At 50.5% G+C, this 25,506-nt stretch overlaps 1 protein-coding gene across 1 annotated transcript in view; it reads right to left on the reverse strand.

Moving 5' to 3' along the window:
• Positions 1-600: 600 nt before the first annotated feature.
• Positions 601-25,506, reverse strand: part of BCL2 (BCL2 apoptosis regulator) — a 198,371-nt gene continuing 173,465 nt past the window's right edge. The window contains exon 2 of the mRNA XM_055417494.2: positions 601-5,571. Coding sequence (XP_055273469.1) covers positions 5,437-5,571 — 135 coding nt within the window. The 3' untranslated portion in view covers positions 601-5,436. The remainder of the gene's footprint in view (positions 5,572-25,506) is intronic.

Here is a 25,506-nt window from a genome sequence, read left to right on the forward strand (position 1 = left end):
TCTCCCCCTTCCATACAATCTTATGCAACACAGAGGCTGGGATCCTCACTTGGTATGAAGGAACACGGCCAGCAGGCACAACGGCTTCCTCCAGAAGTAGAACTCAAGGCTGGTCCACCTTGGGCCACACCAGGAGGGTGAGTAACCAAGAAATAAAGCCTCCTTCTAAGGTGGCTTCTCCAGAAGGACAGATCCATAGCCTGAGCCCCCAGGGCTTTAGGTTCCCAGTGGCTCTTCTGGCTTGTTAAGTTCTTTGAATGATGGAGCAAAATCACATTACCGCATTACAAATAATTCCAGGGCACAACCACTATCTTACATGGTACTTTATTTTTCTTCACAATATTAAGTGGACAAGGAGAGTTGAGTGGCAGCATGGCTCTCCCCAATAACAGAGAAAACCTCATGATATTTAACGCTGGTCAACTAGAGACTTACTTTATCTTAACTATCTAAAGCTCACTTAGCATGTTTTTCTGTGTGTGTGTGTACAGTGTTGCAGGATGTCAGCCACCCCCAAGAAATATCCATCTTACAAACAGCCCATGGAAGGGAGAAGTGGGAACATCTCGCTAACAAAAGCTTCCAATACAAAACCACTTTTTACACATTTATTTTATTGAAAATGAAAATAATCTCAGTAATTCAAAACAAAAGCAAAATTTGGTTGAAGACTTAAGAAGATAGTATAATAAAAACAGGCTTCCTCCAAAGAAATGTGATAGGCTATCACACCTTCAAACACTACCCAAGAGGCAAAAACAATGAAGTGAGCTGGCTGGAAGGCCCACTGCAGATTCCCTAAAAGGTTTAGGAATACAGAGTTACTAATACACTATAGTCATATTTAGTAACAGGCCTGGATCTTTTGATTAAGCCATTCCATCTTCCACAAGTGTTTTTGTCTGCTGAGCTTACCTTGGGACCCAAAACAACCTTGTCATCAATAGGACATGTATTGGCTTCCAGTTATTTTCCTGGGGTAGTTATGATGAATTGGGGCAATACCATTCATACTCCATGTGGTTTTTCTTTCTGCCCCGGGAGATGTATATTTCATGGCTGTCTAATGCTAGTCTTATGAGCACAGACATGGAGCCGAATGATTCTTTGGGTAAGGATAAGGGACTTGTATTATTATTATTACTTACCCAATTCAGCCTTACTTCCCCACCCCCCACGCCCCATACTGTGCACAATAAAGCATTTAGAAATAGATGTCCCTACCAACCAGAAGGTTTTCATTAACTATCCCATTGGTTAAAAATTGCAAATTTATTGTTTAAATAGCCATTAGACATATCCAGGCTTGAAATTAATACCATTGATGGCAGATGTTTAGAATTTTGGTTCATCTGCTTTGTCATACAGAGCTGGACTCTGAGTTGTTCTGTTGTCTCTAGAAGCTAAATAAACCACAGAACTTAAAAGTGTTTCTTGTTTGTTGCATAAAGTCTTTCCCGGAGGCATCACATTGATCCTTGTGAAGTTCTCACTTGGTTCTAGTACATATCCTACAGTCCTGGCTGTTCTGAAAGACTCCACACCCTGATCCAATCTTGAGAATGTTTTGCTCATTTGAAAATTCTTCCTCCCACCCCTGCAACAAATGTCTTTTGTCCCATAATAATTAAAAAAAAAAAAATCCCTGGGAAGATTCAAATTGAGTAACAATAAAGATCTGACTGGAATGTTCATAACCCTGACAAAGTACAATTGTATTTCTTAAGAAATGTGTAGCCACAGTTGTCTGTGCTGCAAAAGACACCACAGAATAAGATCAGAATAGAATTTCAACTGACTCCCTAATTTCCTTAGAATGGCTTATATTTCAAGCCCTTCCTGTTTTTTTCTGATAGAGGAGGTATACATTACTAACTATAAGTGATAAGGAAGTATAAAAACAGCCGCTGCCTTTAAAGTATAATTGAAATTAGAATTTAAGTTCACATGTATAAATCTGTCACTTTAGCGTAAGTTTAATTCCAATACAGACAATTTGCAATTCATCCCATAGATCCCTGATGTGAAAAAGCCAGACGTGTATTGGGACTGCCCTACATACTTAAGTTTAACCCTACTTATTAGAACTTCTCTTGATTTACAGTCACTCCCTAATCTCCCACACTGGGCCAGGACTAGGTCTTTAAACGATAAGCATAAACATGTGCTAATGAAACAGAAGTCGCATTTAAATGGAGGTTACATCTGAGTAGGCAGAGGTAAGTGGGCTGGCGCAGAGGGTGTTGGGTTTTGGTTTGAACCATAGCAAAGTGCTTCCTTCTTTCAGAATGTGACTTTAATCCAAATCTCAAGCCCATAAGACTTTTCAGCCACTGTAAAATCTGAGATGAGCTGTTTGCTGCAGAAGATGCGAGTTGTCATTTTAATCCCTCTTTCAGGTTGTCTGTGCAGCAAGGGCTTGGGAGGACCCGGGAAGTTCTTGGGTGCCTTGATCCTTGTGGTTTTTATTTTTTTTTAGAACCCTTGAACTCCATTTGGGAAGTGCACATGTTCTGTTGAACCCTGACCTGGGTGGCCTGTGTACCACGCTGAGGGCAATTCTGGTGTGAATCCTTCCTCCACATCAAATAGGTAGGGATTCAGTCTCTGCTGTCCAACTGCAAGATAATTGAGACAATGCAAAAAGGGAGGAGGAAAAAACTGACTAGCCCAGGCTTTTATACACATTCATTGCTGCTAACACTTTTAACAAGAAAAATGCAACTTCAACTACTCTTAGCGATAACATTTTGCTTAAAAATTAGAATCATTCAAAGGTCTGATCTCTTCGAGAGAGTGCAGCCACAATACTGTACAGTTTTGGGGTCAGGTAACCAGGAACACTTAGCATTAAAACCAGATAATGGAATCCCACAGCAAAAGGAAACCAGCCTGAAATTAGCCTCTATGACCTTTTTTATATATACATTTTTAGAATACTCTGCAAATCTCAATTTGAACAATAACAACAACAACAATAACCAAAGACAAACAAGTTTTATATTAAAAATGTCCGTGCTCTTCATGGTTACTTCTAAAGCAGCTTGGAGGAGCTCGCCACTTGGAGTGTACTGCAAACCGACTCCATTACAATGATCTTGGCAGGATAGCAGCACAGAATTTGATATTCCATATTCATCACTTTTGACAGTGTAAACCTTTCATAAGATAACATTTTGCTTAAAAATTAGAATCATTCAAAGGTCTGATCGTCTTGTTCCCTGAGGCCCACCAGGGAGGTCTGGCTTCATACCATGGGTTTCCTGCTTTCTCGGCGTGGGGCCTAAGTGCCACTGCATTTCAGGAAGCACTTGAGGATGGCCACGGAGAAGGACCCTATGGAAGGAGAGTTGGAGGCCTCTTAATAGGTTTCCATGGAAACAGGCCCCAGAAACCATCTTTAAGGGTCAAACCATCAGAGCCAGAATTTAATCCCCTGGTCATTTTCCATCTGGATTTCCAAGTGAATGAACCTCATGGGTTTAACCAAACATGTATGTACGTTAAATTCTGATTCGGCCAAGACAGGTGAACCTAAAGGAAAAGGGTTGAAGGGACAACAGATACTGTCCCTCACAATAAACAATTCTGTTGACATGGAAGTGGATGTAGACTGATTGACACAAAGTGGCTGAGTGGCCAGCAAGCTCCAGGATTTCTCAGGTAGCTGAGAACCAGGGCTTATCTCACCTCCTCAGAAATGCTTTTAAAGAATTAAGAGCCAAAAATGTCACATGGGAAAAATGATCATTTTGCTAACAGTTAGTGTAGAGGCCATAACTAAATACAGTTTTTTTTTTTTAAAGATGCTGAGATGCATGTATCTTTTTTTTTAAAAGCAGCTTTCGAAATATTAACCACAGCATTAAACATTGAATACAAGTGCATTCCAAAGTTAATACAGATAAATGGTGTACAGATAAATGCTATAATGCAATAATGCCACAGTTATTCCACATACGTCTCAAGGCTGAGTCTAAACTTGAAGAAAAAATTCTGTAGTTTATAAGCTGGAGATTTTTCTTCTTTTGCTACTCCTCTAGCGTTTTCCAGCACTGACTTCTCTCTTTTCCTTTTTTAACGCCCCAGGATATATAGCTAATCCCCACATTCCACACCTGGAGCTTCCCTGCCCGCCCCACCCGCTTCCCTTTCTGCCAGGTTTTCAAATAAAACCAAACTACAGTGACAAGGTGATGCTTTATGTCCTAATTCCACAGACACAGGTCAGTTCATCCATTTCGGCGCTCCCTTCAGGATTTACGAGCCTCCCCGCAGTCTTTCGGATCTGTCGCGGTGCGCGCCGCGCGTCTCTCCGGCCCCCGCGGCCTCCTCCACGGCGCCTCCCGGGGCCGGGCCTCCCTCCGCTCCGCGGGCGCGCTCGTCGCAAGGCCCGGGGCCAGGGCCAGGCCGCGGCCAGGCGCAGAGGCCGGCGCCCGGAGCCACGGTGTGTGAAGAAGCACGTCAGGGCTTAAGGTACTGGATGATACTGTGTAAATTGCTAAAACGCTTCTCGGCACAATCGGTAGCTTAAAAAAATACTCTCCTATGGTTTAAGGGCATTTCCCCATCGTGGTCCTTTGGGGTGGAGGTCTTGGCAAATACGAAGTCCAGATAGACCAAAAGCTCAAACGTCTTTGACCCAGTGAAGCGGGACAGACAGGAAACAAAATTTACATGTATCGTCGAGTGTATTAGACAGTGGTAAGTGCTCACGGGAAAATCAAAGAGCAGAAGCAGTGGAAATACTGGAGGCTTTGCAATGGTAGCGAGTATGGACATTCATGCTAGTATAAGTTCCCAATTTTTGTTTCTTCCAACCTGGTGTGTACCATATGTGCAGTGCCCCTTCTTCAGGCCAGGGAAGAAAGGCCTCCCCTCCGAGCACCTTCCCTCTAAAAACACAACCTCCATGCACCTACCCCCACCCCCCACAAAAAAAAAAAAAAGCACATGAACACCTTCTGCCTAACCTCCAACAGCCAGAAACCCGGCTTCTGGAACAGTCAGGTCCTTTGTCAGTTTGTTTGCTTTTCAGCTGGTTGAGTCAGTCCAGCCAGCAGTAAGGAACAGAGATCTGTGTTTACAGGCACAGGAGAGCCAGGTAGAGCCGTCCAGGTGGGGCTTAGTAATCAGTGGTGGGCTTTCCAAAGACAGGAGATTCAACGGGACTTTCTTAAATAAATAAATCTTATTTTTCTTAATAATGTAAAAAATAAATTGTATTTCCCTTTGGCAGTAAGTAGCTGATTCAACGTTGAGCCGGAAAGCTGTTTGTGTTGTTGTTGTTGTTGCTTGGTTGGTTGGTTGGTTGATTTTTTTTCTTTTTACGAGACCACAGCTTTGCTTCAGTGGTGCATCAGTGACAATGCATATTATTTCTACTGCTTTCATGAACCTTTTGCATATTTGTTTGTGGCAGGCCTGTTGACTTCACTTATGGCCCAGATAGGCACCCAGGGTGATGCAAGCGCCCACCAGGGCCAGACTGAGCAGTGCCTTCAGAGACAGCCAGGAGAAATCAAACAGGGGCCGCATGCTAGGGCCATACAGCTCCACAAAGGCGTCCTGCAGAGGGGGAGAGGGCAGGAGAAAAAGAGTATTAGAGTATTAAATATTTCCTGTTACTATAACCAAAAAAGTGCCAGCGCAGTGCCAGCCGACACAGGGGAGAGGCATCTGAAGTGCCTTGTACCTTCAGAAGGGTGAGGGCAAAGGTCAAATGTGCTTTGGGGATAATGATTTCAGACCCACTCTTTTCACTTTCATTCAGGAAATACTTATTGAGACCTTATGCACATACCAGGCACAGCAGTGATACACCCATGAGTGAAACAGACCAAAAACTCAAATGTTTTTGATCCAGTGAAGTGGGATAGACAGTAAACAAAACTTACATGTATTGTAAAGTGTATTAGAGAGTGCTAAGTGCTAAGGGGAAAAATAAAACAGCAAAAGCAGTAGAAACACTGGAGGCTTTGCAATTTTAGCTAGCATGGACAGTCATAAAAATAATTTTTTAAAAAATGCCAACTACTCCTTTACTGAGTGCTTGCTATAGGCCAGGCACTTGTAACAAATGCCTGACATGCGTTACCGTCTTTATTCTTCATACCCATCTTAAAGAGTCCTTTACTTTGTTCTTGTGCTGTAAGAAAACGCTGAGACCATTGAATGCTCATTTCTTAGATTTGTTGGGGAAGATTAGATTCTGTGTTTGGACCCAATGAGTATTTGGACAACTCTATCTGAATATATGGGCTTCCCAGGTGACTCAGTTGGGTAAAGAATCTGCCTGCAGTGCTGGAGACGCAAGCAGTTCAATCCTCAGGGTCAGGAAGATCCCCTGGAGGAGGGCATGGCAACCCACTCCAGTATTCTTGCCTGGAAAATCCCATGGACAGAGGAGCCTGGTGGGCTGCAGTCTTTTGGGTCACAGAGAATTGGACTCGACTAAAGAGACTGAGCATGCATGCATGCACATCTGAATATATAAAGCAGTAAATGAAGTGTTTTTCCCTTGGTGGATTAATCAGGTATGAAGGGGAAAACAAGATATAGTTCCAATTAGCCCCCCAAACCTGGAATTAGAGCACACAATTTCACTAAGGGAGACGGTAGCATACAGAGATGTCCAGCACCACTGTGTGAGGAGGGTGTGATGATGTTTTCTATGTTTTTGTCTGTTGGGGCAAGGATTGCGGTCGAGGGATCAGGTATTATTTTTGTCTCCCAGTGCTGTGCGTGATCTTAGTACATGTAGGTGTTTGAGAAATGTTTGTTCAATTAATGACTAAGGTTTTCTAACATCAGACATTGGTTTGAATTCTGTATTTGGCCTAATACATTGCCCAGATACTCTGCCTGTTTGAAATTATTCCTTTTACATACAACCACCTCTGGAAATATTGGCAGTAATCTCGAAGGTGAACATTTAAGGCATCATTAGGGGAACTTCCTGTGTTATTAAATATAAACATGCACAATTATTTTTCACGACTGCATAATTTTCCACCACATGTATTTATTTATCTGTATCTATGCTGTACTTTATTTAACCAGTTCTTTTATCCAGGAGGATAATTGCTTTACAACGTAGTACTGATTTCTGCTAAACAACATACAACCGCTCAAATATTCCCTCCCTCCTGAGCCCCGCTCTCCTCCCCCTTTCCCCTCCTTTAGGCCATCAGAGTGCCAGGCTGGGCTCCCTGTGTTACAGAGCGGCTGTTTGTAAATTCTTATCTGCGTGTTGGGATTTGGGTTTTGTTTTTGTTTTCTGTTTTGAGACAAATTCCCAGAGTTGAACTCAGTTGATGGAAATCGCTCCCCACAGTCCTGAAGGGTCTGTGCTGAGCCACCGTCACTCTCACTGCCGCAGTGGCCTTGGCGCCTTTTACACAAAGCAGACAAGAGGGAACGCCCTGGCAGCCCAGTGGGCAAGACTCTGCACTCTGACTGCCGAGAGTATGGGTTCAGCCCCTGGTTGTGGAACTTAAGACCCCACAAGCTGTGCAGCCAGAAAAACATGAAAACAAAAACCAAACAAACGAAACCACAAAGGCAGGCAAGGGTTTGGGGCAGTGGGTCTCACTGGGGTGGTCCTGCCCCCCACCGGACACCTCTTTGGTAGTCACGGTCTGGGGGAGGGGGGCGCTGCTGGCATCTAATGGCAGAGACCAGGGGTGCTCTTCAGTACCCCACGCGGGACAGGACGGCCCTGGCACAAGAATCACCCCCCGAAAAGACCAGTGGTGCTGAGGCTGAGAAGCCTTGTGAAGAAGGTTCAGAAGAAACTCTGTAATCACAGCCCTCAGAAAGAGGGTCCCTCTAGTGTGTCAGTAGCTTTGGTCAAATTAGCGCAAGATAGTTAGCCTGGACAAGTAATTGCTCCCCTAGAAGTGGGTGAGCTCTACCTTCGGAGGTACTGGATTAACTTTTACCAGGAGAGGGCGCAAGGGTTTTCTTCTATTTTAATCTATTGTTAAACAGTTTTCTAAGTTTGAGTCTTAGCAAAGCAAGGCAATAGACATAAATGACACATGTGCTTGTTGCCCTTGGCCCAGAGCTGAGCTAACAATCACGACTGTTTGTCAGGACACCAGCCTTCCCTACATGTCAGGGGGGTAGACGGGGCAGGAAGGGGTCAGGACCAACATAGAGAAACCTGCCTCTTGCGGAGAGCACCCCGGGCCCCACAGACACAGCGGCCGGCGTCTAACTGCCCTCCCCTCTGTGCTGTTTTCCCTAACGATGGGAGGGCCGGAGCCTCCGCCACACCAGCCAGAGGCGCCCCCGCTCCTCAGCAGAGCGCAGCGGGCAGGAGGCACTTCAGCTCAGTGTCCGGAGGCTCAGCGGCCGGGCCCTGCGTCCCTTTAGTTATCGATGGAGCAGTCTCTGGCGGCATAGGAAGAGACTAAGCCTCGGCCACCTGGCCCTTCCAGACCAGGTGCCCCTCGGGAGACGGGGAAGCAGGGAGACTCCGGCTTTGCCTGGTGCTCGACCTGCAGGCAGGCGAGACGCCTCTCCCAGCACCCACCCCCAGGGCCGGAAGACCTCCCCCTGCCCAGCCCCAGCCCCTTGTATAAATAACTGTGCTTCACGGCCCATTTCTGATGTGCATTACAAAGAAAGAAATCATTTCTGAAGTGGGATGAGCTAACATAGTATCTCTTAACCCAAAGCATGAACACAGAGGGATCTGGGAACGAGCCCTGAGCTCAAGGGAGGAGGTCTGCGTGGAATCGTAGCTTTGACATTTTATTGCCTGTGACCTTGAACAAATTACCCGAGGCTGAGCTTCATTTATCTCACCCATAAAACTGGTTGTTGTGAAGATAAACGTAGGTGACTCGGGCCATTTGTAAACGTGGCCCCGAGCGTGAACTAGAGGAAACATCCCCATGCTCTCTGGTCTGTCCTCTTGCTAACCTGCTATGATCCTCCTCAAACTGCCCTGGCCTCCAGGCGGTCTGCTGAGCCTGCTAATTTCCAGAAACAATCAACCAGCTCCCTCTAAGGTGTCAGCTCTTGGTTCTCAAGATACTTGGTGATTTCTAAAGAAATCGTGAATTCAAATGCACACACATGATGTGTTCTGGTGGAAAACTGTTAGCGATAACACACGCCCAGCTCCACTTCCTCATAGATTCTGAAGTCAGGCTGTAGGGCTGAGAGGCGGCATTTAACGCATGCCCCCCCTTCGCCCCTGAGATGGAATCTAGCCCCTGTAATCTGCCCATCTATGATTCTAAAGTGCAGAGCAGACCCTGTGGTTTCAGGAGTGAAGCTCCAAAAGCTATTTTCATGGAGGAGTCTTCTTGCTTTTTCAAACATCCTGATCAGGGTGATTTCCGAAGTCTGTTTGAACAGTCTGTCATTATTTGTTTAAGTCTGAAAGCTGTTTTAAATAAACACATGCTCATTTTATGTATTAAAAGCAACAAAGAGGGAAGAAGAAAACCTGGGCCCTCGTCACGTGATTTGGACAAAACCCCCGCCTGTGTGTTCGGGGTGCACGCGGGACTGCCCGGCCTCAGGGATGGGCACAGCGGGTCTCCAGGGGAGGGCCCCTTCTTCTGTTAGCCCCCGACCTCAGAGGGGAGGCAGGCAGCGCCCCAGCTCTGGAGGCCTTTTTGCAGACAGCTTCCACACAGACTTCACGTTCAGAGGCCACAGATCGCTGGAGTCTGAGTTCCAGCAGCACAGACCTCAGAGGAGCAGGGCAGCTAATGCCCCAACCCCAGGCCCTGGCTGTAGGGCTGGGAGTCTTGTCAGGGAGGTGTGGACGGACCAGGTAGGAACAGACAGCTCAAGTCAGTGAAGGTGAGGGGGAGAGGGTCAGAGTGTCCCCTCCCTGCGCTGAGACCACTCAGCCCCATCCCTCCCACATCCTGTCCCCCCGACACCTTCCTCAAGGCAGCCCACTCTCCAAGATTTTCCTTTCCCCTTCAGATCCTTCAAAAAGTTTCATTTAAACCTGGTTCCGAATAAAATGAGATTTAAAAACAAATGAATCAGAATGGCAAGAACTGAAGAACACCACTGAGTTCTGCTGAAAAGGATGGTGTGGGGATGGGGGTGGGAGCCCAGATACCCTCACACAACCCAGGGGCTCTCAGGAGCAGGTAAGTGGAGAGGCCGTTCATGTTTGGAAATGCGCAACAGAAACTTTAAAAATACCGTTCATGTGTTAGTGATTCTACTTCTAATTATTTATCTTGAAAAAATTAATAAAACTTTAAAACAAAAATATCTGAAAATGTGACAATGAATATGTTGTCGCTCAGTCGTGTCTGACTCTTTGTGACCCCATGGACTGTAGCCCGCCGGGTTCCCCTGTCCATGGGATTGCCCAGGCTAGAATACTGGAGTGGGTTGCCATTCCCTCCTCCAGGGGATCCTCCTGATCAGGGATAGAACCCACCCCTCCTGTACTGACAGGCGGGTTCTCTACCACTGAGCCACCAGGGAGTCCCAATGGAATATGGATCAGTCACTAAACACTGTGCCCTGTATTTACTGAAGGAAAGACGCCCCCACCGTGACACTGAGTGGAACAGCACGCCCAGGCTCCCCGCTCCTCCCTGGCTCTCAGCACTCACAGGGAAAGCGAAAGGTGACCTTGGTCGGCTGTAAACACATGGGAAATTCAGGTACATTCCAGTCTTTGCACTGACTGTGGATGCCTTCTACGATCATGGGAGAGCCTAAGTGGGCAAGCCATCCTGCCCTTAAATAGATCCTGGTCTAGAGAATGGACTCGTGTGCGTCCACACGCATGGGAAACACAAGTAGATGGAGGCCTGCCGCCATTTCTGCTCCGCATGGAGCAGAAGCAAGGAGAAAATCAGATGGCGCTGAGAGGGAGCCACACACTGCCATCAGACGCCTTTGGTATTTTCTGTTACCCGCGGCTCCGTCATTTTGTCTCCACGGGGGTCGCCTCCCACCTGAGGGCCAGTGCAGAACTCGCACCTTCCGGCATTCCACCAAGTGTCTAGGGAGCTGGGGTGTGTATACACCGACTCCTCCCATTCCCTGGCTCAGGATTGCTCCCGTGGAGGCTTCCCGACTCCAGCACTTCTGGCTGGTCACGTGCATAGGCACAGGGGTCGGAGAAAGCCACTGGGGACAAAGATCCAGACGCTGCAGCTCCTGCAGTGTGAGGCCAGGCTGGAGAGCTCTGTGGTGGCACGGGCAAGGCGAGCTCTACAGGGCAGGACATGAGCCACTGATCCGACCCCGCACTGTTTCTCCAGCCTCACCGCCTGCTCTCCCCAGGGTCAGCGCTGGGATTTCCCACCTGACTTCTCTGCCTTTAGTCCAGCGCCCTGCCCTCAGTCTTCTCTCCCTGCTGCAGCCAGAGGGTCCATTCAGGATCCAGTCTGTCACTTGCGTGCTTCAATCCAGATCCTTCAACATGGCACGCAGGCTCCCAGTGCTTTCCCCACCCAGCTTCCTGCTCAGCTCTGTCACTTGATAAGTTCATCCAGTTCACTCAGGAATGCGGTGCAGTCGTGTTCTGCAGGCAACTTTCTCCAAGTCCCTGGGCTGAGCTCAGTAATCCTCAGCCAGTCCCTGTTCACTGTATTCTCTGAAGGTCATCTGTTTACATGTCTGTCTCCCCCTCATTCAGCTATTAGCACCTGGAGGTGCAGGGACCAGGTTTTATTTATCCTTGGATCCCTGGAGCATGTTTCTGTCACATGTCAGGCACTCAGCATATGCTTGTGGAACTGAAATACACCTTACTGTAGACCAGGCTTTCCAAACATCTTAATAGATGATGTTTTTCACAAGGAGCATATACAAAGGACAAGTAAATTTTGCACTGGAACAAAATCAGATGCCTTTTTTTGCTGCAGCAGCTTCTAGTGTCTTCCGGTGAAGAACTCAAGTTCAGATCATTCAGAACGGTCAGCGCTGGATCTGACTGGTCGGTGTCCGTGCCACGTTGGTGGTGGCATTGTGATATTCAACAGTTTTGAATAGTATCCTACCTGAAGGCCCTGGAGTCTCTAAGGGAGGTATAAGCGGTGGGGCATTTTCTGAGCCCGCCGAACCATCTGCCCCTCTTTCAGGGAGATCCCCGTCTTGTGAGGGCTGAGAATGCAGAGTGGAGGTGACAAAAGCAGTAACTGCGTGACCATACAGGCCACGCTGGTGCCCTCTGTAGGGGCAGGGGAGCCCGTCAGAGGCCCGGGTCGATCCTGGACCTCCATGGGACATCGAGACCGCGGGTGGCCCCTTGTCTTGGAGTCTACTAAGAGGTATGAGTGTCTGTGCACGACAATAGAGGCCATGCTGGTGCCCTCTGTAGGGGCAGGAGAGCCAGTCAGAGGCCCGGGTCGATCCTGGACCTCCAGGGGACATCGAGACCGCGGGTGGCCCCTCGTCTTGGAGTCTACTAAGAGGTATGAGTGTCTGCGCACACTCACTCCCTCAGTCGTGTCTGACTCTCCTGCGACCCCGTGGACTGCAGGCTCCTCTGTCCGTGGGGTTTTCTCCAGGCAGGTACACTGGAGTGGGTTTCCATCTCCTCCTCCAGGGGATCTTCCTGACCCAGGATCGGACCCACGTCTCCTGCGTTGGCAGGTGGACGCTTCACCACGAGCAGCACCTCAGAGCAGGGCTGTGAGCAGGACCCACGGTTTCCCCAGACGTCCAAGCCCCAGGCAACCGGGGATGGTGGGAAGCAGAAGAGGAAGCCACGCGGGAGACACCTGCAGGCAGAGAGCAGGGCTCTGCCTGAAGCTGGGACGCAGCGATGCCCGGACGCCCACCGGGGCTGAGATCAAAGGGGGCGCGGCGGCCCGCGCAGCACACGCGAGGAAGCCAGGGCTGTGTCTACCTGGACGCAGCAGCTGGTGAGGAAGTGACTCCACTTCCCGCCTTATCATTGGCCTGGCAGGATTTCCTCTGCAGCCACTTTGTGCTGAATGAGTCTGGAAGGTTCCGTCTGGAGCGGAGAGCCGTGGTGGGCGGTGGCAAACTCCAGTCCCCTGGGCGCTTCCTCCCCCTCCCACCCCCTCTACTCCTGAAGTATTGATTCCGGGCTCGGGGGGAAAAGGAAACAGAAAAAACCTTGACAACTGAAGCATATAACTGAAGGACACACAGCTGCCTGGCCTGCAGGTGGGGGCCCGTGGGCCTGAGAGGCGGTGGGACCCTTCACGAAGGTCCACAGGAAAGGGGGCTCCCCCTTGGAGGCTCTCTGGGCCCAGGGGGAGGGGCTCGTTGCATCTCAAGCCAAGGACATAAAAATGAAACCTAATCCAAGTGTCATCTGGGTGTAACCAGAAACCTGCTAGAGAACGGATGGCAGGAGATGAGAAGCCCACACAGGACTGGCCCGCCGGCCTCCTCGGGTCCAGGGAAGTTCGGGTGTATTTTGTGATGCAAATTGAGCTGAGGATGCAAATCAGGCCGGGGCCCTAAGGAGCAAGAGAGAGGGCAGAAAAATGAGAACCCCAAGGGTTCCTTCCCTTCTAGAGCAAGGCAGAGTTTGAACCTCATTTGCGAAGGCGTCTATTGCTCTGGGGGCCCCGCAGCCAGGGGGCCAGCTCAAAGGCAGCGGGCCCTGTCCACGTGCCCGAGGCCGGAACCAGAGGCTGCTGCCCGGTGGGACCTTAGAGGTTCTGTTAGTCTCACTGCCCCGGGGCTGGGTAGTCGCTGCAGTCTGGAGAGAAGCGCAGCCACCTGTGGACTCGGCCACCTGTGGGCTTAGGAGGTGAGAACAGTCCAGAGACTCAAAAGGTGTCTGTGGAAATGGGCCAAGCAGTGCATCTATAGCAAAATGTGCTTAAAAAAAGAAAACGTTAAATAATTGTACCATTTGGTTCATCAGGTTCAGATGATAAACCAACATGAGACTAAAGCTGTATCTGTAGAAGACCCTGAAATCTCATCTTTGACTTGCTGATTCATTTGGGAACCAGACATTTTTTATAAGGTGCTGAGGAGTCTTAAATAAGACACAGGCCTGCATTATAAGAACGGCTCCTTGATACTCTCACGCGTTCACAGCAGCTTTGGTGAGCAGGAGAGTTCTCTAAACGCATGCAAAGCACTTTGTGTGTGTGTGGATGCATTTTGGGGCTTCCCAGGTGCCTCCGTGTTAAAAAGAATCTTCTGCCTATGTAGGAGATGCAGGTTCAATCCCTGGGTCAGGAAGTTCCCCTAGAGAAGGAAATGGCAACCCACTCCAGTATTCTTGCCTGGGAAATCCCATGGACAGAGGAGCTTGGCAGGCTGCAGTCCATGGGGTTGCAAAGAGTCAGACACGACCGAGAGAGTAAACAACAAAGGCATTTGCCCTTCAGGCTCTGGGGTTCAAGGAAGGAGACCACGGCTGCTGTCCTCCTTCAAAGGGTGGCTCCCCCAGGACCCCGCAGGCCCAGAGGCTGCAGGAAACTGCCTTGCAGAGTTCTGGCTTTAAAACAAAGTGACTTCATTTTTCTTCCTGACCTTCCTCATTCCACTACCTTCTTTTGGCGAGAGCGCCGTGCATTTTCTGGCACTTGGTCCTTTCTTGCTCTGGGCTTATGTTATTTTCACTGTTAGGGGGAAACGTCCCATTATGATGGAATTTGTCGGAACAAAAGCACATCAAGCAAAAAATACTGTAATTATTACAACTCAACAATAAAAAGACGGATAGGCCAATTAAAGAATGGGCAGAGATTTGACTAGATATTTCACAAAAGATCTCCAAATGGTCAAGCAGCTCATCAGTCATTTAGGGAAATGCAAATGGAAACCACAATGAGACATCACTTCACCCCAACCAGCATGGCTTTCACGGCAAAAGTGGACAATAGCCAGTGCCGACAAGGAAGGAGAGAAAGCAGAGACCGCACCCATCACTCCTGGGAAAAGAAGACAGCCCAGCCTCTGGAGAAGAGTGGGGCTTCCTCAGAGAGGCAAGTGGTTCCCCCAGGGCCCGGCAATTCCGCTCCTAGACGTGACCCACGGAAACTGAAAACACAGGTTCATACAGAAACATGACCACACATGTTCACATCAGTGTGATTTATAATAGCCCAAAGTGGAAGTGGCCCAAATGTCTATCTGCTAATAGTAGGGTGCCATCCGCACCATGGAGTATCATGCCGCCAGAGAAAGGAATGAAGCGTTGATACGAGCTACAACATGGAGGCACCTTGAAAACGTTACAGTGGATGAAAGATACCAGGCGTAAAGGGCCACGTACTGTGTGATGCTGCTATGGGCTTCCCTGGTGGCTCAGATGGTAAAGAGTCTGCCTGCAGTGTGGGAGACCTGGGTTTGATCCCAGGGTCGGGAAGAGCTCCTGGAGAAGGAAATGGCAACCCACCCAGCACTCTTGCCTAGAAAATCCCATGGGCAGAGCCTGGCGGGTTACAGTCCATAAGGTTGCAAAGAGTCGGAGACGACTGAGCGACTTCACTTTCACTTTCATTTCTATGACATGTCCAAATTAGACAAACCCGTAGGGACAGGAGTGGATTGGGGCTGGGGAGAGAGGCAAGTGGACAGTGACTGCTAACGGTACAGGACTTTTTTTTTTTTTTGCCAGAGTAATAAACAGTTCTGGAATTAGAGAACAGTGATGGGTCTCACGACCTTAGAAATACTAAAACCAAGCAGTCACGCTTCCCTCACGGTCCAGTGGCTTCCCACTGGTCCAGCACTTTGCAATAGGGGGGACACTGGTGCGACCCCTGGTCGGGGAAGGTCCCACGTGCCACTGGGCAGCTAAGCCCGTGCACCACAACTGCCGCGCCCAAATACCGAGCCAGGCGGCCTAGAGGGCGCGCTCCCAGCAGGAAGAGCCGCCGCAGCCAGCGGCCCGCGCTGCACTTGGAGAGCAGCCCACGGGCAGCGGCCAAGACCCATCACCAGCGGAAATAAACATTTTCTAAAAGTCAGCCACTTCGAATTGAATTTTAAGGTGGGTCAATTCTTTAAAATCGTATTTTTTACACTACATGAAGAAGGGCACTAAACTATTTTTATGCCACACGGAATGGGACAGAAGGAGCCGCTTGTTCTGGAACCCTTGCCCACAGGGGTGGGCCCCTCGCCAGGGTGCAGACCTGCCCGGATGCGCGCGTGGCCTTCACCCGGTGCGGCTGGCAGCAGGGAGGTGCGCCGCGCCATGGAGGGCCCCCTCTGGGCTGTGCCGGCCGCGTGGCCTGTGAACACGGGCCCGGCGGGAGGAACCCACTGCCCTCCCTGCCGCCCGGAGTGAATTCACAGGCTGGAGATGGGCACCGGGCGGATGCTCGCGGAGCGCCGCAGCCGGACACCCGGCGGGGGCCCTGACGTCCGCTGGTTTAAGTCAGCAGGTGCTGACAGGGTGGAGTGGGCAGAGGGCAGAGAGGCACATTCCTAACAGGAACTTGCTGAAAGTGGCCTCGGACCTGGAGGGCGTGTGTCCAGTGGCGGAGCAGCAAGGGGCGGCGGACCGGCGCGAACACCTGCTTTCGGGACTGGCGGAGAGACCAGCACGGCGTCTCTTCTGAAAGCTGCGCACCACGCCGGGCCGGGCCTTCCCTCCAGGACAGGCTCAGGACCCCGTCGGCCGCCCCCGCCTCGACGCCGCTGGTCCTGGGTCCTCAGTCCACGGCAAGCGAGTCGCTATTAAGAGCCCTTCTTTACCTACCGGGACGCTCACACCCTGCAGAGAAGCACCCCGGGACAAGCCGTAGCCTGTTGCCAGCTGCCCAGTGAGTCACTGTGTGACAGTCCCTGCACACCACGGACCCACCCGCCTTCCAGAAAGACCGCGCTCGGGAGGGGCGGGGGCGTAGTGGTGACCTGCTCAGTGGGCGTCATGTGGGCGTGCTACGGGAAGGTCTGCTTTCATTTTGCAGTTTATGATTTAGTTCAGTTCACCTGGAAAGACTCAACAAGAATGGAAACAGATGCATCTCGGGGCGTACTGCCCAGCTCTCGGACAAGCCTCGTCCGCACAGACAGTCCTCCCACGTCCAGGGAGGAGAGCAGACCTCTCCTCATGAGGAGCACGCGGCCGCGGGCACGGGCCACGCTCGGGTCCTGGACGCGGGTTCGTTCACATGGTGCAGCTTTGCCTGCGTGGCTGCTCCTCTAGATAGATGCTCCCAAGGGAGGCCTTCTGACGGCGTGTGCTCTGCCGCCAGAACGACATGGGCCTTAAACATGCAGAGAATGACAGGGGCACTCACAGGGAGAGCAGAGGAGAGACAGTCAGAGGACAGAGAGAGGCAGACACGCAGTCAGAGGCACACAGACGAGGGACTCACGCGCAGGGCCGGAAGAGGCTCGGAGACAGACGGAAAGAGAAAGCGGGGGTCCAGGCCAGAGCACTGCAGTGGGTTTTCAGCCCCTCCTCCAGGGGATCTTCCCGACCCAGGGATCCAACCCGAGTCTCCCACATTGCTGGCGGACTCTTCACCAGCTGAGCCACAAGGGAAGCCCAAGAATACTGGCGTGGGTAGCCCATCCCTTCTCCAGAGGATCTTCCCGACCCAGGAATCCAACCTGGGTCTCCGGCATTGCAGGCGGATTCTTTGCCGTCTGAGCCACCCCGGAAGCCCGTGCACATACACACAGACAGACAGACGGAAACAGACGACTCCCAGGGAGAGGGGGGATCCTGGACGGGCTTCGAGTGGGTGGAGGGGCTGAAAGCCTTCTGTCAGCACAGCCTCCCCCCACGGTCAGGGACCGCTGACCCCCTACGAGGGCCCCTTGCCAGGAATAGAGCTGGCTGTGGACGCCAGCAAGGCAGGAGAGGATGAGAGGACGCATGCACCCTGAGCCAGGCCGTCGGTGTGGCTGGTGGTGGGCCTGACGGGGGGCGGCAGCTGCGGGTGGGGGACGGCAGGCCCAGTTGGGGGACAGTGGCGGGCCCTGAAGTGGGGGGCGGCAGGCCTTGGAAGCTGCACTTCTCGGGCCACCAGCCCTCCTGACTGAGCTCAGACACATGCGAGGCTGGCCGAGTGGAGCCTGGGGGCCCGCCTGCAGAGGGGCTCAGGCGTGGCTGGCTGGACCCAAGGTGGGCTCTAACCCACACTCAGGCCTCCTCCACCATCTCCTCCTCGGAGAGGGGCCGGCCCGGGACTCTCACGTGGCCCTAGCGGGTCAGCACAGGTGTCCCATCCAAAGGCCCTGCCTCACGGCTCCTCCTGCTCTGACACCTGGGAGCAGGACTGCTGGAGCTGAACTCCATGATGCAAGCTCACAGCTATTGCTTGCTCCCCACCCAGCCCTGCGCCCTGCGCTCAGAGAGATCAGGGGACCGTGGCATCCCTGAGACAGTGCACTCCTCCACCCAATTGCCATTGTTCAGTCACGAAGTCGTGTCCGACTTTTCGCAACCCATGGACTGCAGCATGCCAGGCTTCCCTGTCCCTCACCATCTCCCAGAGTTTGCTTAAGTCAATGTCCATTGAATCAGTGATGCCATCCAACCATCTCATCCTCTGCCACCCTCTTCTCCTTCTGCCCTCAATCTTTCCCAGCATCAGGGTCTTTTCCAATGAGTCAGCTCTTTGTATCAGGTGGTCAAAGTATTGGAGCTTCAGCATCAGTCTTTCCAATGAATATTCAGGTTTGATTTCCTTTCAGATGGACTATTTCCTTGCTGTCCAAGGGACTCTCCCACTCAATGCCGAGCTTCAGATCAAGGACTCAGCAAATGCTCTCCTAGTACGATGGCTCAGAGACGCAACTATCCCCCTGGAAACTTCATTTACCCCTAAAGTCACAAGGATAAGTTCAACTTTGGGGTGGTGAAGCCTTCAGGTAGGACTTTGGTTCTAACAAATTGTTATTTCCACCGGGGGAACCTCTTGGCCAAGAGCATGGATCGTAGATCCACGTGTAACATGCTTCCTACAATAAATATGGTGCAAACTTTGGACAGCTTTTGCAGACACTGCATGGGGCTTTTTCATGAGAGCAGCCCTCATTCCTCTGGCTTCGATTTTGTATTTGGATGCATCTGAAGCAAGCAATCCAACCCCAGTCAAACCACTCATCCCAGCATTTATTTAAAGTCGACTTCTGGGATGAGTAGAGAGAACTGTTGCACCAACCCCGTGAGGTGACTCATAAACGACATTACATATTATGGCCTTTTGGCCAAGATCAAGTGTAGCGTGGGGGTTTCCCAGGTGGTGCAGTGGTAAAAAAATTCCAGCTGCCAGTGCAGGAGACGCAAGAGACACGGGTTCGATTTCTGGGTCGGGAAGATCCCCTAGAGGAGGAAACGGCACCCCACCCCAGTGTTCTTGCCTGGAAAATCCCACGGACAGAGGAGCCTGGTGGGATACAGTCCAGGGGGTCGCACAGAGTCGGACACAGCTGAGCGACTGGCACAGAAAAGGCTGGGGTCAGGGAGGTTGTACAACTTGCCCAAGGCCACACAGCTGCAGTCGGGACTGTGCGACTCCTAGGAATGGCGCCAGGCCTGCAGGCCTCTGCATAAGGGGGGAAAGGAGGTGCTGGGTTTCAGGGCAAGAGACTCAAGGCAGGGTCGGGGCCACACCAGGTGGGAAAGCCTGTGCGTGCAGGCTGGGTGCGGGGTGCAGGGTGCCACCAGCAGAAGCAGCGCCGTGAGCAGGGAGCATGCACGACTCTGGAGCCCCCCGCCCAGCGGCTCTGCAGTCTGGATCCCCCAGAACACGTGCGGCTTCCTGGAATCCCTCTCTGTGGTTTGGCCCTGGTGGCTGCTCCTGCACACACCTCCTCCAGAGCATTCAAAAAGTACGTGCAGAATATATTTTAGAAAACTTACGAATTTTTGCCTAACTAAAAAATTTGTGACATTTTGATTCCACTTGTTTGGCTCAGTATGCATAGAATGCTAGGTTTCTAATTAAAAAAAATGACAGATGTGCAACAAGCAACAAAGGTTTACTGCAGAGCACAGGGAACTATAGTCGATATCATGTAATACCTAACATGGAAAATAATTTCAAAAATAATATGTGTAAACTGCATCAACTTGTGCAACTCAAACATCGTAACTCAACTATGAAAGTGAAAAAGTGAAAGTGTTGGTCGCTCAGTCATGTCTGACTCTGCGATCCCATGGACTTATATATATACATGAAAATTTAAACAATTAAAATGACATGTGGATAGAGATGTGAGTCCCGAAGGAGCAACTCCTTCCACCTCCTTGCAGGGTTGTTTCACTGGGACTTCTGGAACGTGAAGCAGTTTCCCTGCATCTCAAAAACAAATCCAGCTTGAAGCCTGTTCAGCACACTAGCATGAGAGACTCTAGTGCCTCCCCCGTGGGGAGAGGATTCCGACCCTTGCGCAGGCTCGGCTCGCAGGCCCCGCTGAGTCAGAGTGACCGTGTCCCCGCTGCCCCGTCGCGGACAGTGCAGGGGGCCAGGAGGCCCAGCCACGGGCGCAGACCCCTCCTGGGAGCCTGCTCCCCACGCAGGCCTCAGCCGCCCGTCTCCTGACTGCAAGCCGTCCTCTCCGCTGACTTCCACTTGGACATGTTTTCATGACTGAACAAAGCCAGAGACCTTTCCATTCCTAGGAAGCTGCCCATGGAGCGTTTTACAAAACCCATATGCTTGCTGGGTACTTCATCCTTTCAAGTTCCGTTTGTGTCTGGCAGGCTGGATGTTTGCGGGGCGAGTTGGTGATTGTCGCGGTCAGGCCGAACTTCGAAGTGCTTTTTCACTTTTAAACGATTCAGGAGTGGTAGAGAGCATGTTCAGGACAGGGCCTCTAAGCAAAGTAAAGATGCACAAGTGCAGGCAGTGTCAGTCGCTCGGTCGTGTCCGACTCTTTGCGACCCCGTGGACTCTAGCCTGCTGGGCTCCTCTGTCCATGGGATTCTCCAGGCCAAGACTGGAGTGGGGTTGCCATTCCCTTCTCCAGGGGATCTTCCCGACCCAGCGATGGAACCCGAGTCTCTCGCATTGCAGGCGGGTTCTTTACCACCTGAGCCACCAGGGCAGCCCTGAGATGGACAAGTGGGGCACAGTGGCTCGTGTGCACGGTGGCTCAGAGCCAAGCCCGCTCCCCACCGCCCCCAGCACACGAAGCCTGGCACAGTGCCGGCGGGGCACTGGGCAAGGGAGGGCAGCCTCGATGCTGTTCCAAGCCGGTCCTCCGAGCCCCCCACCCGCCTGCCCTGAGTTTCCTGGGAGAGACTGATGCCCACCCTCTCAGATGTATGGAGGGCTGCACGTGGGCTCTGTGGGACCAGTGCCGTCTCGGTGGCCATGGGAAGGACTGGTGAGGACCTCCCAGGCCTCCTCCTGGTTCAGTGACCCAGCTTGTGGGCAAGAACGGACCTGAAGCTCGCAGGAGACGGGGCAGGGTCACGTGAGGCATCCATGTGGCCCTACGGCCATGGTACCTGGAGAGGACGCCGGGCCTGAGATCCTGGCTGGAGTCTGAGCCAGCTAATGGCTCCAGAATCCTCCGTTACCCCTTGCGGGGTTAAATGCTGGCAGGGGAGTGATGGGCCAACTGGAGAGGGATTTGTGCCGGATAAACGGGCAGAACGAAAACGTCTAATTGTGCACTTTGTGAGTTTTCACCTCTGCCAAATTCTTGGAATTCTTAGGTCTTACAATTTTATGTGGTTTCCATTTCCATTTGAACCTGAAACATCATTTAAATGTCTTCTGAGGTAATCCTCACCTACTCTACTCCCAAAATTGAAAAAAATTAAGGTTATGCGACTCGCACCTGGAGAGTTTTTGAAGGATATCTGACCACCAGTCAAAAGCTCTCGGTTGATGAATTGCAGATTCAAATAGGTAAGTTTTACTACTTGGTACATCAGCTGGGAAAGGTCATTTTATTAAGGGTCATTTTAAATGTTAAAAATTATAATTTCACTGCCATCATGTCTATAAGACCTTTTATATAAACTTCTAGATATAAAATAAGTAATTCCTTTTAGCAGCTTTCATACAGTATGTTTGAAAGTTGCTAAAACAGTTGATCTTATAGTTATAACTTGGTGATGGATGCATTGTTAATACGACCCCGTGGTGATCATCTTGCAATATATACACCTAGTGATGAGTACCATATTTTACAGCAGTCACATCAATTCAGGACTTCCCTGGTGGTCCAGGGGTTAGGATTGCGCCTGCCAACGCAGGGGACACAGGTTCGATCCCTGCTCCAGGAAGATTCCATGAGCCAGAGAGCAAATGGACCCATGCGCCACAACCGCTGCAGCCCAGCCCTTGGAGCCTCAGCTCGGAAAGAAGCCGCCGCAATGAGATGCTCGGTGCAACTAGAGAAAGCCCACATGCCGAAGGAAGAGCCAGCACAGCCAAGACGTTAACAGCTCACGTCAATTAAAAGCATGTGGGGTGTGACTGCCATCGAGTCTACAGACCTTTGACGAGAGAGTGAGAAACTCCCCAGCTCTAATGTTGAACGAGGGAGCACACCGTCTCGCAGGCAAGAGCCTCCGCCGAGAAGCCCATCGAGCCTTCCTTGTTCCCATGACAACCCACACAGCGGGCAAGCTATGGGGTCTGAGCGTCAGCTACCCCAGGCCCAGATCCTCTCCTTGCCTTCAAGGGAGTCACCGCTCCAGGTTTCAAGGGCCTCATTGGTGGCAGGAAGAGAAAGGCCCCTCCTGTCCTCTGAAGGCCCTTTCTGGTCCTAAAGTTCGTAACTTGAAGATTCTGGGACTCCATTTTAAGTGTTTGTGCACCAAAAGCAGGCAGGAAAAAGTTTAAATAATTGGGAGACTGGGTGACATGGTCCACTAGGGCCTTCTTGGTTCTTATTAAAAGTTCCAGAGTTTCCATTCCATCTATTCTGGGTACAGTGGATGCCTGAATCCTAGAGCTGATTTGGGGGGAGGAAACTGGAAGCCACAGCCCTAATAGAGAAGCTAGGAACATGCCTGCTACTCTCGGTATCAACAGGAAGAAGCACCCAAACCTTCAAGGCACCGGCTTCCCTGTTGGCTCAGCAGTGAAGAACCTGCCCGCCAATGCAGGAGACCCGGGTTTGATCCCTGGGTTGGGAAGATCCCCTGGAGAAGGAAATGGCAGCCCACTCCTTGCCTGGGAAATCCCACGGACAGAGGAGCCTGGCAGCTACAGTCAGTGGGGTCGCAGAAGAGCCAGACACGACTGGACAACTAAACAACCACCAACCTGCACGGAGCCAGAAAGGAGACTTCTGGGCAGGGCCCCTCCAGCTCCCACCATCCACTCCTGCTGAGACGGCCACGCACCAGTGAGTTACGACTACAGTTCAAATGGAATGAAAACGGAATTTCAATAACTCAAAGATGGTTTTCTGAAAAACTAAGAGATGCCTTCCCTGGATATATCCTGCTTCAGTTCAGTTCAGTTCAGTTGCTCAGTCGTGTCCGACTCTTTGCGACCCCATGAACCGCAGCATGCCAGGCCTTCCTGTCCATCACCAACTCCCGGAGTTTACTCAAACTCATGTCCACAGAGTCGGTGATGCCATCCAACCATCTCATCCTCTGTCATCCCCTTCTCCTCCTGCCCCCAATCTTTCCCAGCATCAGGGTCTTTTCAAATGAGTCGGCTCTTCGCATGAGGTGGCCAAAATATTGGAGTTTCAGCTTTAGGATCAGTCCCTCCAATGAACACCCAGGACCGATCTCCTTTAGGATGGACTGGTTGGATCTCCTTGCAGTCCAAGAGACTCTCAACAGTCTTCTCCAGCACCACAGTTCAAAAGCATCAATTCTTCAGCACTCAGCTTTTTTATAGTCCAACTCTCACATCCATACATGACCACTGGAAAAACCATAGCCTTGACTAGACGGACCTGTGTTGGACCTGCTTTTTAATATGCTGTCTAGGTTGGTCATAACTTTCCTTCCAAGGAGTAAGCGTCTTTTAATTTCATGGTTGCAATCACCATCTGCAGTGATTCTGGAGCCCCCCAAAATAAAGTCTGACACTGTCTCCACTGTTTCCCCCTCTATTTGCCATATCGTGCTTATCACCCATGGATAACACTCACTAGTGGTAACTTTTGATGCCATGTTAGTACATCAACCAAAGGGGTCTTATGCGTTTTTTCATCCATTCCCCAGATAACGGATATGATACCTGTGTGTGCGTGTGTGTGTGCTCTGTGTGCTCGATTGTATAGGATTCTTTGTGACCTTTGGACTGTAGGCTCCACTGTCCATGGGATTTTTTAGGCAAGAACACTGGAGTGGGTTGCCATTTCCTCCTCCAGGGGATCTACCCGACCCAGGGATTGAACCCGTGTCTCTTGAGTTGGCAGGCAGGTTCTTTACCACTGAGCCACCAGTGAACTCAGGGTTGCCCTGTTATTTCTTTCCAACCCCAGAAATTACAGAGAGAATGCATTCAGTCATTTTTGGGTTATCATGCTATGGAAAATTTGTTTTTCAATCCAGAAGATTGTTGAACTGCTTTTTTTTTTTCATTGCAGATAACTCAAAACTGGTTTGGTTCCATGACATCAACCTTGGCACGTACAAAGAGCAAAGAACTTTGCCTTGTTTGGAACCGAAAGAGAGGAACCTCTACTTTCCCTTTTCCATTTTTATGAAGACAGTGTTTTTTCCTTTTAGCTGCATGACGTATACTTTTAACACTCCTGGGAGAGAGTGTCAGTGATATGCAAGTCATAATAAAAGAAAATCGAAAGAAACGCAATTACAAGGGACAAGAGACTTCATCATTTTTAGTATGAAATGCCCAGAGGAAAATCTAATTCTAAAAATTACCATATGAAGGAGACAAGAATATACAGAAAGATTTGTTACTTTAAAAATTAACTTAATTCTTAATCTTTCTGGCCCCTGGGCTTTTTTCTCTTTATTTTTAAAGGCCAAAAATTATCATGTGATGTTGGAGAAGGAGTAAACCTCACATCACTGCAATGTGATCCTGGGAAGTGACAATGGAAGCCCCCTGGTCTGTTTCTGGCTTGCTGGCTAGAATGCGGCAGGGCACTTAGAGAGTTATTAAGCGTGACCGTATGTTGAGGATGAAACCATGTCTCTTTCCCATTAACATAAAGGTATCTGCTAAAAATGAAAACGTGGACTTCCCTGGTGGTCCAGTGGTGGTTAAGAATCCAATTGCCAATGCAGGGGAAATGGATTCAATTCCTGGTCTGGGGCGATCCCACATGCCTTGAAGAAACTGAGCCCACGCACCACACGACCAAGCCCCAGGCACCTTGGAGCCCGAGCTCGGCTGCAAGCGAGGCCACTGCCATGAGCAACCCTCACGGCAACTGGAGAGTAGCCCCCAGTCAACAGCTGGAGAAAGCCCATGCACAGCAGCCAAGACCACCACAGCCAAAAATAAAAAATAATGATAAATAAAGTATTGTTAATGAAAACGAATATTCATGGGGCACCCTGCAGTTGATAGAATTCTTCCGTATCCATCAACTGGGTTTGATCCTCCCAACAACTTATAGATAAGTCGTGACTCTTGTCACCTCTACTAGACCAATGATCACGAAGAATTTACTTTTCCAAAGACATATGGTCACCCG

The sequence above is a fragment of the Moschus berezovskii genome, chromosome 28 (genome assembly GCF_049115385.1).
Source record: "Moschus berezovskii isolate FMDL1 chromosome 28, NW_MosBer_1.0, whole genome shotgun sequence".
Taxonomy (NCBI): domain Eukaryota; kingdom Metazoa; phylum Chordata; class Mammalia; order Artiodactyla; family Moschidae; genus Moschus; species Moschus berezovskii.